At 36.5% G+C, this 11838-nt stretch overlaps 1 protein-coding gene across 1 annotated transcript; it reads left to right on the top strand.

The window, feature by feature from the left end:
- The first annotated feature begins 2579 nt into the window (after nucleotides 1-2579).
- Nucleotides 2580-10702, top strand: LOC128177159 (uncharacterized). The gene is made up of 5 exons (XM_052843740.1): nucleotides 2580-4009; nucleotides 4206-4349; nucleotides 4711-4895; nucleotides 5775-6002; nucleotides 8320-10702. The coding sequence occupies exons 1-5, from the start codon at nucleotides 2797-2799 to the stop codon at nucleotides 9682-9684; spliced, it is 3135 nt and encodes a 1044-aa protein (XP_052699700.1). The 5' UTR covers nucleotides 2580-2796; the 3' UTR covers nucleotides 9685-10702.
- Nucleotides 10703-11838: the final 1136 nt, after the last annotated feature.

The raw sequence follows: 11838 nt of genomic DNA, 5'->3' as shown, positions 1-11838 counted from the left end.
ACAGATTTATGATACATGAGAGCAAACTTTATTTATAATGATATATTTTTCACATTCATTCCTGAAACAGAGCTCAAATGCCGTGATCCTGGGACGTAGATAAAATAGCAGTCATAATATGAGTGATATATAAAAAAAAATCATGACAGCTGGAGACTGTTTATTGATTCAGTATAATACTTGCAACGTCGTTAAATTGTGTAAATTAATGACCACTTCGACCTATGAATGACGCCACCCCCCCCCCCCCTTCCTTTCGTGATTCTCGCGATCATGTAATGGTGCAAGATAAACATCTAAATAAATGTATTTCGTGTCTAATTGAATGCGTCGAACTTTCAAGAGAGTTAACTTATATATAAACTCTACTATGGATTTCCACAACAGGCAGGTTCTTTGGTTCCGTGTATATATACAACGTGGGAAAAAAATGGAATGGAAACATTGATAAAAAGTTTGAGAGAGAATCGAAATTGTTCTGGGTTTTTTTCTCCATTTTCTTTTAGATATATCATGCATTATTGTGTACTTTGTCAGTATTTAATACTTAAAACAATTCTGCAGAATATAGAAAAATTAAATCATGTTTGATCATGTAAAAAAGTCCAACCAATGGTTCAATGTTATTGAGAGAGTACACACAATGACATAATTTGCTTCGATTTATCGGTCATCCTCTTACTTCTGGGCAGCTGCATGACTGTAGCTGCAGGTCCGTAGCTTCCGGTCTGAAAAAAAATGGGATGGACGACCTGGGAGCTACAGTGCCTCCCATAGTAAAAATACATGTACATGGGCGCACAAATAAAAAATTACGCTAGTTTTATCACACAAATGATGAAACACATGTATAGACCTTGCCTTTCAATGTAGCTGTACAACTTTTATGAGAAAATATTACATGAAATGTTGAAAACCATTTTCTTTCTTAAAAAAAAAAGATGTATAAAAATTTATAAAATGAGAGCGCATGGGCAGTATTTTGATAAATTGAATTGGATTGAACAATTTTTAAGTGTTATTGTCGTATGTATTTATAAAGGATTAGACACAATTAAAAGTTCATAGCCCCCTCCCATTGCATTTGGACATTTTTACAAGTTTAAACACCAAATAAAATGATCATATGTCAGGTTTTGGACATATCAAATCATTTGGCATAGGTGTAGTTATATTAGGGACAGCGGAACAACCCATCCCCTTCTCAAAGTTGATTAGATAATTTAAAGACAGATCGTCCTTCTTCCTAATTCTTACTGGTCAGGCCACAGTTTGTACCCCAGGGTGGGAGGGGTTGTCGGATAAGGGTGCTGCAACTCAATAGAGTGTGAAAAGATAATTTTGTTGATGAAATGTGTACTTATTTTTTTTAAAACGCATATTTTATTCATTATAATTATTCGGATTAGAATAAATATAAAGGAGGATATAATACCGCTATGACTTGTTTGTAAAACAATTTACTCATAAGATATTTTATTTCAAGTTTAATAAAAGCTAAATGCACGTCTCGATATTCAGAAAGTTATAGAAGGAAAGTTTCCGCTATTTTTTTTCTATGAAAAGATAAAACGCGTTGCCAAACCTCTAATATGTTACGGGGGGGGGGGGTGGTTGATGGTAGTGGTAGGCTAGCTCGTTTCTTTACTTTTTATATGCATTTGTTTTTGTTTATGCTGATATTGTTGTTATAATAATAATTTTACTATTAGGCGAACGTTTCTCGCAGGTATACAAGCGCCTTTGTATCACCCAATTCTAAACGCTCAAGCGAAAGTACCGGAAGGGGGGGGGGGTGTTGGTTAGCTGGCTTGAAGTACCACCCTACCCATCGTTGAGCACGTAAAGTTTCTGTAAATACAACTAGTTCAGACATGTATAGTTTTAAACTATACATGTCTGAACTAGTTGTATTTACAGATTGTGTGATATTATGATCAGTATATCAAATGACCACTTTCATCACTAGCAATGGTGGATCGAGATTTTTTTTTTTTGGAATAGGGAGGGCTAACCACTACCTCCATGCACCCCGCCCCCGCTGAATCTGCTATCGACTGGCATGTTGTTATCAGTTTACACACTTTATTTACAGTAACGTTTTCCTGTTCAATTTTTCCAAATTCTGTTAACAGCATTCTTGAAAGGAACACTAAAGGAATTGTTTCTCATTTTGGCGGGCTCCGGCAGTTATTTTAGAAAATAAGATATTTTTTGTACGGTATACATGTACTTACTTAACTTATCTATCACTAGAAATAGAATTTATATTGTGTTACTCAAATCCGCTCTAACATATATGTATATGTAGGCTATAGCCTATTTCACAAAATTACTTTCTCACCGTCCCGCAAACAGCTGCCGAATAATCCAGTAATGTACTGAAAAGAAAAAATAATATGTCACTGTTAATAATTTTATAACCTTCCAGACACATAAATAAAATAGATATGTTGTTTTCATGCCTCTGTTAACTCTAAAGCCCACAATGAATTGTTCTGAAAATGGTTTAAAAGTACCACAACGCATATTCGGCTAATTTCAATAATTCGCGGTAGTCGCAGCTTTGTGACTGCGAAATCCTTTGTGAGCAGCGACCTCTGACGAACGAAAAACAGGAAAATGAATGAATGTGTTCGCGCCATCGTGAACTACGGAAACGTGCGAATATTATACCAAAGAAATTTTTGACTATTGTCAAAAATGAGATTATTTATGACCAGAGAGACAGCTGAAGATATTTAATGTGGGAATTTTCTTGAAAAAATAAAAATATACGGTGAAGTCAAAACAAACATGGCGGACACTGTAGGTAATGTTATTGATATGAATGGAACGCATGTGTTGGATAATGGTACCATTATAACCACACAGGACATGGATGGAACAGTTGTGACCGAGGTTACAGATGAAGACATCATCCAACAAGCTTTGGACGAAGCGACGGGAACGTTTGTTCAAGCTGGTGTTGAATATACAACGGGAACGGATCCCGAGGCGCGTGTGGAGGAAGATCTCATCGCTAGTGTGGTTCCCTCGGAAGCATTTGTGACTGAGGAGGAGATGAATGGTGAGAGGGGACAGTTAGTGACAGACGACGGGTCGAACACTGCGTTTGATGGGACGACAAATGACAGTATCAATGACCAACTTGTTGTGACTGCCTTCAGTGAAAATGTGGCTGAAAGTGGGGAGAACTATTCCAACTCTGAATATGCAGTCGTAAAACCTGACTCTGATTTTTCTCAAGAAATGGAGACAGATAATATGACCAATAATTCTACAGTCGTCCCAAGCAGTGTTCAGAACAATGTCTTGAAACTTGACACTTCATCGGGTAGAATCAGTGTGACTTTAATGCCATCAAATCAAGCAAGTGGGGCCCCTTTAGGTTCTAGTCAAAATCCAATTCGAATCATACAGCAAGGGAACCAGTATACACCTATGCAGAATCTGTCCGCTGAGCAACTGCAACAAATAATGCAGGTCGTTCAGCAACAGCAAGTGGCAAAATCTTCTACAGCAGAAGGATCAAGCATTCTTTTTAATCCGCAGACCAACACACGAATAGTGTACAGGGTGATTTACCCTTCAGAACTTCACAAAAATTCCCCTTCCTCTATAATCAAGACAGTTGGGGGGAAGAAACAATCACAAGGGCAGCAAACACAGACTTTGGTTTTCAGCAAAGATGGTCTGAGGAGACAGTACAAGAAGAGAATGAAAGAAGATGAAGAAGACGACGAAGATCGTTTCGAGGCGCCAGATCTCTCCCGAGAAGAAAAGGAAGAGAGAAAAAAGCACCGCCCTCGCACTCGCTCAGGGAGAATTTCAAAACCCCCAAAGCACATGGTGAAGGACTATAAACATCTTCATGTGCTGGATTTTGAGGAAGAAGAGGCAGCTGATGATTCTGATGGAGGATACTCAGACTATAAATACAGTGACGATGAGGAAGACGAGAATGACCATGTGATTGAGGAACAAGAGGAATTCACCTTTTCCTTAGGTAGTTGGAACATAAACATATACCCAGTTTAAAGTAAAAGGGAGTCATAACAGACTTGTCATCAAACCATGAAAGTTATGAATAAAATCATTGATTTCAGAAACTTTGATTTTTCATTCATCTTATTTAAACAGATTTTTTATGTTTGTCTAATATTTATACCAATGAATTAATTTTGAATGTCTTTCATTGTCAGGATTTGGATCTACAGGAAAGCCAAAGAAGTTTCAGTGCTCTGTTTGCAATAAAGCCTATGTTGGACAAGGCAGCCTAGAGAGACATTACCGGTCACACCCAGACCATGCCCCAGAAGGAATGCAATTTACAACACCAGTCTCTAGTAAATCTTTTTTACTTCAAAATGAAAGATGTTGTTTAATTTCACCAATTTAAATTCATACATAATTTAAATATACAGTGAAATAAGGATTCTTTATATATTGATGACTGGCTTCTTTATATATATATTTAAGCATCATCTTTATTAGTAGCTGTATTAGCTATATTGATAGGAACAAAAGAACGAGGTTATTGGGTTTATATGTTTAATTTCTTTCATAAAAATTCAAATGAAAACCTGTATAAAGAAGTCAGATTGTTGTTTAATACTGCAAGTCTTGTCGGAGATGTACACCACATATTCAAAAATATGTAAGATGTTGAAAAGTTGGGTTGGATGTTACTTTCCTACATTTAAATAGGCATGTCCCACAATGGATTCAACAGTACAGGTAACATGTCGGAGGACAGCAATACCCAAGATTCCACCTCCAGCACCCCACCCCGCATCCCCACCTCCAGGGGGTACTACCCACGAAGGGGAGGGAGCAGGGGGAGACCCCCGGGTCCTAATGCAGCACTCAGACGCAGGTCTAGACTCCAAGATGTAAGTCTGTATATGGCTGACATTCTGTTTGTCAGGAAACATCATCATATATGAAATTCAGTAAAGTAGAAGCCATTCTAACATGAACATGAATTTTGGGTTGTTGTATCAAAAAGCAACGTGACTGTCTTTTTCAATAGGCCATTCTGTCATGGCTCATTGAAATCAACACGATTTGTCCGACTCTGAAATTTTGCCTACATAATTTGTGCATGTTTTGCTTAAGACCAGACATATATATTTGAAACATATTTAGTGGCATATTGATTGGATACATACCAGTAATAATATGCAACATTATACGAAAAACAAATGAGTTAATTAACTTGATTTAAAACACATTTCAAAAGTGATTCATTTTGGGAATTCTCCACTTGTTGCTGTTCTTGTTTGGCTAGCTGAAACACAAAGAAAGGTTTAAATCTCTCAGCAAGGATTGATCCCATTTTACTATTCCTGGCATGAGTTTCTGGTGTGTGTAAACCATGACCAACATTTATTTCTTTGTCTCTTATAATTGAGGGATAAAGAAAGTTAATAGATTACACTACAGAGGTTATAAAGAACAAACTCGATTGGACAGTATACGCTTTGTAAACTGTAGGGTTTATTAAAAGTGCTCCAAACCAAAGAAATTCTGTAGCATTTTAAATCAAATCCCTATCATGGGATTCTGAACAAATTGTACAAATACACTTGTGATGTCAGGAGGGTTGATACAAATGATACACATAAAGAGAGACTCAATATTTAAGAGTTAAAAAAAAAAAAGTTTAGGAAAAATTTGACCTTTTTGTTGTGTAATGCCTATAGGGGTTAAAGGTTAAGTCAATCAACATTGCAGGTGTCTTTTTAATATTTTGTTCCTTTTGATTTCAGATGATTTCGAGCTGTTCTGATGAAGATCTGATTGGCTTAGTTTTGCCACGAATAGCCAAGGTTTTCACTCTTTGGGATTTCCTCCTCCTCAAAGTGCAGAAAGGTGTTCCTAGGAGGCCCCATGCGGATGACATTTACAAGGAGTTCCAAACACTGGCCAAGGAGGTGAAGGAAGTCTGTAGCACATTTATGCAGCCTGCTACAGAGAAAAGCACCAATACATTAAAGGTATGTAACATTAACTAAGAATTATAAAGTTTTTGTTAACTTTTGGAATATTTGACTAATATACTCAGGTTTCATCAATATTGGTTGAATACAAATCTTAACCAAGTTTTCCAAAGGAAAAATCTGGTTTTTGAAATGGTAAAAATGGCAGGCAGGTGGCTGCCAAATGGGTACCCCCTTTGAACGGATAACTTCTCCTTCTGTTTTCAAGACAGGAAGTTGTTGTTTTGCATATCAATTGTACATATATCAGAGATGTGCATTTTAAAACTTGAATTTTGCCAATATGGCCTCTTGAACTTCATGGGTGTTTTTGGGCAAAATACTGCATATAGAGTACCCCATTTCTCTGGAGGTAGTGTTTAGCAATTCAAGGTTGACAAATAGATTATGGATACTGTTCACACAAAAGAAAACCTGGTTTGCTGTCTCATTGACAGCTTTTTTCTTGTCTGAGAAAATCAGTTTCAGGATATGTAAAACCCGAGTATAATAGTTGAGTCACAAAGTTTAATGTTTATTGAAAGGCAAAATCTAATGGCATATCATTTAATAGGATCATTGATTGTTATACTCGGGTTTTACATATCCTGAAACTGATTTTCTCAGAGAATATACACGAAAATTAACCCCGACGGATATTAATGAAACCACGTGCAGCACATGTGTATATGCAGCAATGTTAAATTTGCGAGTTTCAAGAACAATAACTTGACCTTGGGTTGTCCCCATTAAACAGAAATATCCTGATTGATATGAATCAGATATTAATATTTATAGATGTTAAAAACACTCCTTTGTTCATTCTTGATAGTGCAAGCACTTGACCATTTTTTTTTCACTGATTTCATAATGTTGTTGTCTAAACTTGTTCCTTATTTGAATAATGCAAGTGAAGGTCAGCAGTATACAACATTTGAGCATCATTCTCATGATTTCTTGATATGGTGTAGTACACCTAAAAATATTTTAAGAGTTATTCCTCTTAGGAAGTATAATTTACAATTTATCAACTTTACAAGCACTAGAAAAAGTGATGTTCATACTGTGGAATTATTAGAATTTGCGGTGGCTCAATTTTCGTGGTATTTGTGGGTAGCCCTCGCTCATGAAGTTATACCCTCAACGAAAACTAATCATAAAAGGTTTGGTTTACCTACTGAAACTGAAAACTGATTCATCCACAAAATTACATCCCCACGAACAAGCAAAAAACTTACAATCCACGAAAATTGGCCCCCACAAAATCAAATGATTCCACAGTATACAGCCTACTCCGGATATATTGAAATTCAGGGGACCATGCAAATTATTTCAATATATCCGTATTTCAATATAAGCGAAATTGACTGACGTGAAGCCGCCATTTTTGAAAGTTCAATCCCGATGTAAGCATAGAAAACCAAACCCGAACAAATTATTTGGTCATCATTTATCTATTACAATAAACGGACTACATGGAACATTAGAGCTTGAAAGTTTGATTAAAATTATATCCGAAAGTTTTGTAAGTTTTGTTTTGTTATTATCTTAAACCTCATCATAATCTCCGAACGCATTCTTTTACGATTTAGAAAATCACCAGACTCAAACGCTTCAAATATTGCTGAACGCTGCTTGTATATCATCGTTAGTGTACCCGCGATAATCTCAAAATCCTTAGCTATTTCGAATTTAGGCATTGTCCTTTCATCAATAGCCATAACTAGTTTGTATTTAGTGTCCGGAGATAAGGTATTTCTTTTCCGTGGGGTTGCCATGTTACGTCTAGCATCAATACATCCATATTCGTAAAAACAAAAAATTAAACAGTGAATAAATTTTACTTTTTAATAGAAGTAAAAAACACACATGAAGAGAACTTATCAATTCACACCTTTGTATATCAACCGGTCAGTCTGGCATAATTACTGTCACCAACCATGACGCAGCCGCCAGGGAGTGCTTCAATAGAACCGTTATAAAAACAACTAATTGTCACCTTTGTGGACCAATCAGTGGCTTCAATATAAGCGATATTTCAAAATAACCGATTTCATTATATCCGTGAAATCAATGCAAAGAATATGAGAGGCAAAAACTGGGGATTTATTTCTATTTCAAAATAAGCGGAATTTCAAAATAAGCGAGTTCAATATAAGTGGAGTAAGCCGTATATTCCATTGATATTTACTGAAAAAAACCCAAGGAGTTGTTACTGATTATCTTCTAATCTGATCCATTAATTTTCAGAGTTCCTTTATAATTTTCTCTTTTAAAAATTTCTTTGGTTGATTATGGATGAAAAATTTTGTTAATGAATTTCTCTTTTTTGTAGATAGAGGATGAGAAATTGGCGGGTGCTGTAGGCCTGGAGGCAGGTGTTTACGAGATCAAAGAAATGCCTGCCACTCAGGAATCTATTACATTCCCGCCCAGAGCTGCTATAGCTGTGAACTCGGTGAACAGTGCAGTGAAACGTAACCTGAACACAGTGATAAAAGATGAGATCTCCTCTCCCGCAAAAAAGTTCAAACCGACAATGACAGGTCTGATCCCTGCATCTCCATCTTCATCGTCGTTATCGTCTCAGAATTCATCCAACAGCAGTATTGTTGTGCATCCGAGCTCTGTTACCACGGCCAATAAGAAGATGACCCTCTCAAACAATGATCCTGCATTGAATAACCTTGGAAGATCTTCCAACCAGACCCCCATTGTCATCCATCCAATTTCTTCCTCCACAATGAGTAAGGCAGTGGCCAAAGTGAAGACGCAAGGCACTGCTGCCTTATCCTCAACTCTGAACTCTCAAAAACTCATCATTTCTCAGTCCCAACCGTCCGCCCCGATTCTTGTTCAGTCGGCTTCTGCTCGGAGTCGAGTCCAGCCAACTATCGCGAGTGGGGCACCTGTTGTGGTGCAAAATGTGCCCCATCAGGTCATTTCTGGAGGAGTTAGTCTGTTAAATAAGGTGAACAAAACCACTCCATCTATCTCCTCATCAGGAGAGACTAAGATTGTGAGAATCGTGTCACCAGAAGGTCTCATCACTTGTGAAACTCCAATCAATTCAACTCCCACAGCTACCGTCAGTCAAGTGGGTAATGGGGCTAGGAATACAGTAACTGTCACTCCCTCTGTTGTAGTACAAGACAACACTGGTATTGTGAGAAACTTAACTGTCACCCAAACAGAAGCTGAGACTCTTCAAATCCCTAACAGTATCATGATTTCACTGCCAACCACAAGAGCAGATATTCAAACCACAAGTGCGGACATTCAAATAGCAAATAACGATGAGGAGAGTTTTGTTACAACAGATTTCATTGGCTCTACTCCTGGCGCATCAGAAAACCTTATGACAGCAGAAGCAGTCAGCATAGATGGAACTGCGCAAGTTGTCGGTGAAGTGGAACAGACCATGGAAGACGATTCACAGGCTCAGGAAGGGCTGATTCAATATGTGGATGAATCCACCCTGGAGGGGTCAGGACTTCAAACCAACCAAATAATCACTGCCTCCAACATATACCAGACCCCTGATGGGTTTATCATCATTCAGAACGAGGACGGCAGCACGGTACAGCTCCAGGGAGGGGATGGGGAGCCTATCCCCCTGGAGACTGTACAAGCCCTGCTGGCAATGGATGCCGACGGACAGACCATCCTACAGACAACGGAATCTGAGCTCGTTCAGTGAAGAAAGGAAAAAAGTTGAAGGTTTCTCAGGACTGATGAAGTGTTCATTGTTGGTCTTCACAAGCACATGTCATGTCAGTTTTTGATAGATGTAAGATGAATTTTATCTATTCATGAACTTGAACATTAGTGGAATTCTTTATAATTATTACCAAGTGGTTTCATTTCTCTTATGACATGCAAATTTAAAAAAGGAAAAAATACAAATTTTTGTCTGTGCAATTTTACATCAATTCCACCCTTTCAGAAAACAAACTGCAGTGCCCTGCACTTAATGGATTTGATATTTTGTATGAATCTGAGAAATCCAAAAATCTCACTTCCTTGTTGATCAAAACCGATAATTGCTAATCTCCAACCAGGATGTTGATTAAAGTTATGTCATTTGAATAAAAAAAGTTTTGAAAGAAAAATCCCCGGGAAGTAAGAGTAAATCCCCACAAGTGTGCTGTATGACTATAATAGCATCATTATCAAACTGTATCTGTAATTTGTAATGGTTGACACAGTTTTTCTTCTAATTTGAAACTTTTTTGTTAAAGATCTGTGTTGAGATGTTCATTGCTATCAGTTTCGGTCTTAGAATGTAAAGATGACCACCACATGCAAGTTTAGTTTAGTAAATTTCTCTCAGTCAGTTAATATTAGTATTCGATGCCAGTTTAAATGCTGTACAGAAAAATGTTTATCCTTATATGTGTGTTGACGGTAACGTAATTTTTTTTTCCAAACTGGAGAAAAAATATTAGCAATTTTAAGAGATGTACATATTCATTTATATTGCAAGAAAGGTGAATGTGCACCATGACTTGTAGAGGTTATTTATTACTGCATTTTTAATTGCCATTCACTGACTTGTCATGTGCAGCTACATATTTGCTTTATTTATGATGATGATGATGATGATAAAGATTATAACTATGATGACAAGGATAATATTTCAGACGTGGCTACTTGTTACCTGTGCACAGGTGTATTTAAGTTTATAATGAGAGAACAATAAACATCTCACTATTTACTTTTCTTGTGTTGAGTTGTGGAATCAATGTGAACAGATAAGAGGACTGGATTGTCATGGCCATTTTTAGACTATATACTGTATACAGGGTTATTTTCGCCTCCTGTAATTTTCGCCCTTCTACACTTGCAAGCAGTTTTTCCCCGTTATTGAATTTGCCTAGACACAGTTGTGTTTAAAGAGAAATAATTGAAGAAATCGGAATTCGCCAAGTCTTAAAAAGGGGCGAAAATAAAAGGAGGTGAATATTTCCCTGTATACGGTATATCTTCTTTAAAGGAAGAGCTCTGTTTAAAGACAAACATTCTTTAAATGCTAAAATACATCAAATTTTCATTACTAAATAATATTTTATACCCAAACAATTAATATGTAAAAAAAAGTTGAAGATGGATATGACTGCTAATTTGTTGATCACTCAACCTCCTTAAATCGGTGTTCCTGACATGGTTTAGTTATTAGTGTCAGCTGATACAGGGTCAGACTAGTGAAAAGAAGTTACAATATCTTTCTTAAGAGAATACCGTAGTCCTTCTACGTTCATTTTATAATTGTACAAACTCAAATGAGAATTTTAAATTTGGGGAAAATATATGCGTGGCTTGAATATGTACTTGACTAATATGTTATTCTTTTTAAGATGTATGGGAAAATTACTCTTTAGTGGAACGTTAGATTGCGCGTATCTATTCTTGTACTAAATGATTGTTTTCATATTGATTTCAGTACATTTCGAAGAGACTTACATTTCTTAAATATCAAAGCACGTTTAATAAGCTTCCTAAAGTTCTCTAAAAGCGAAATTTTAATAAAATATCTAATGCAAGTATCCCAAGTTTAAAAAACCACATTCAATTTTATTTTTTATTTGCACATTATTCATGCTTATTAGGACCAAACTGTTTAGCTGGAAGAGCAATCATAGAAATACGAAAAATCACAGAAGTAATTGCACCCTATCACTCCAAAAATGTGCTCTCTCTAGAACATTCGTTATATTGCGTAATAGTTTTGAAATATTCCAAGGGAAGTTTATTTATTGTTATTAGAAATAAACAACTTGAAATAGAGATGTAATGTATCAGTTTAAATCCATGTGTTCAAGGCAAAGCGATTGAGAATCAAGATAGCAACGAA

Source organism: Crassostrea angulata, chromosome 3 (genome assembly GCF_025612915.1).
Source record: "Crassostrea angulata isolate pt1a10 chromosome 3, ASM2561291v2, whole genome shotgun sequence".
Taxonomy (NCBI): Eukaryota; Metazoa; Mollusca; class Bivalvia; order Ostreida; family Ostreidae; genus Magallana; species Magallana angulata.
The sequence above is the reverse complement of the archived record's forward strand: the minus strand, read 5'-3'. Positions and strand labels throughout refer to the sequence as shown.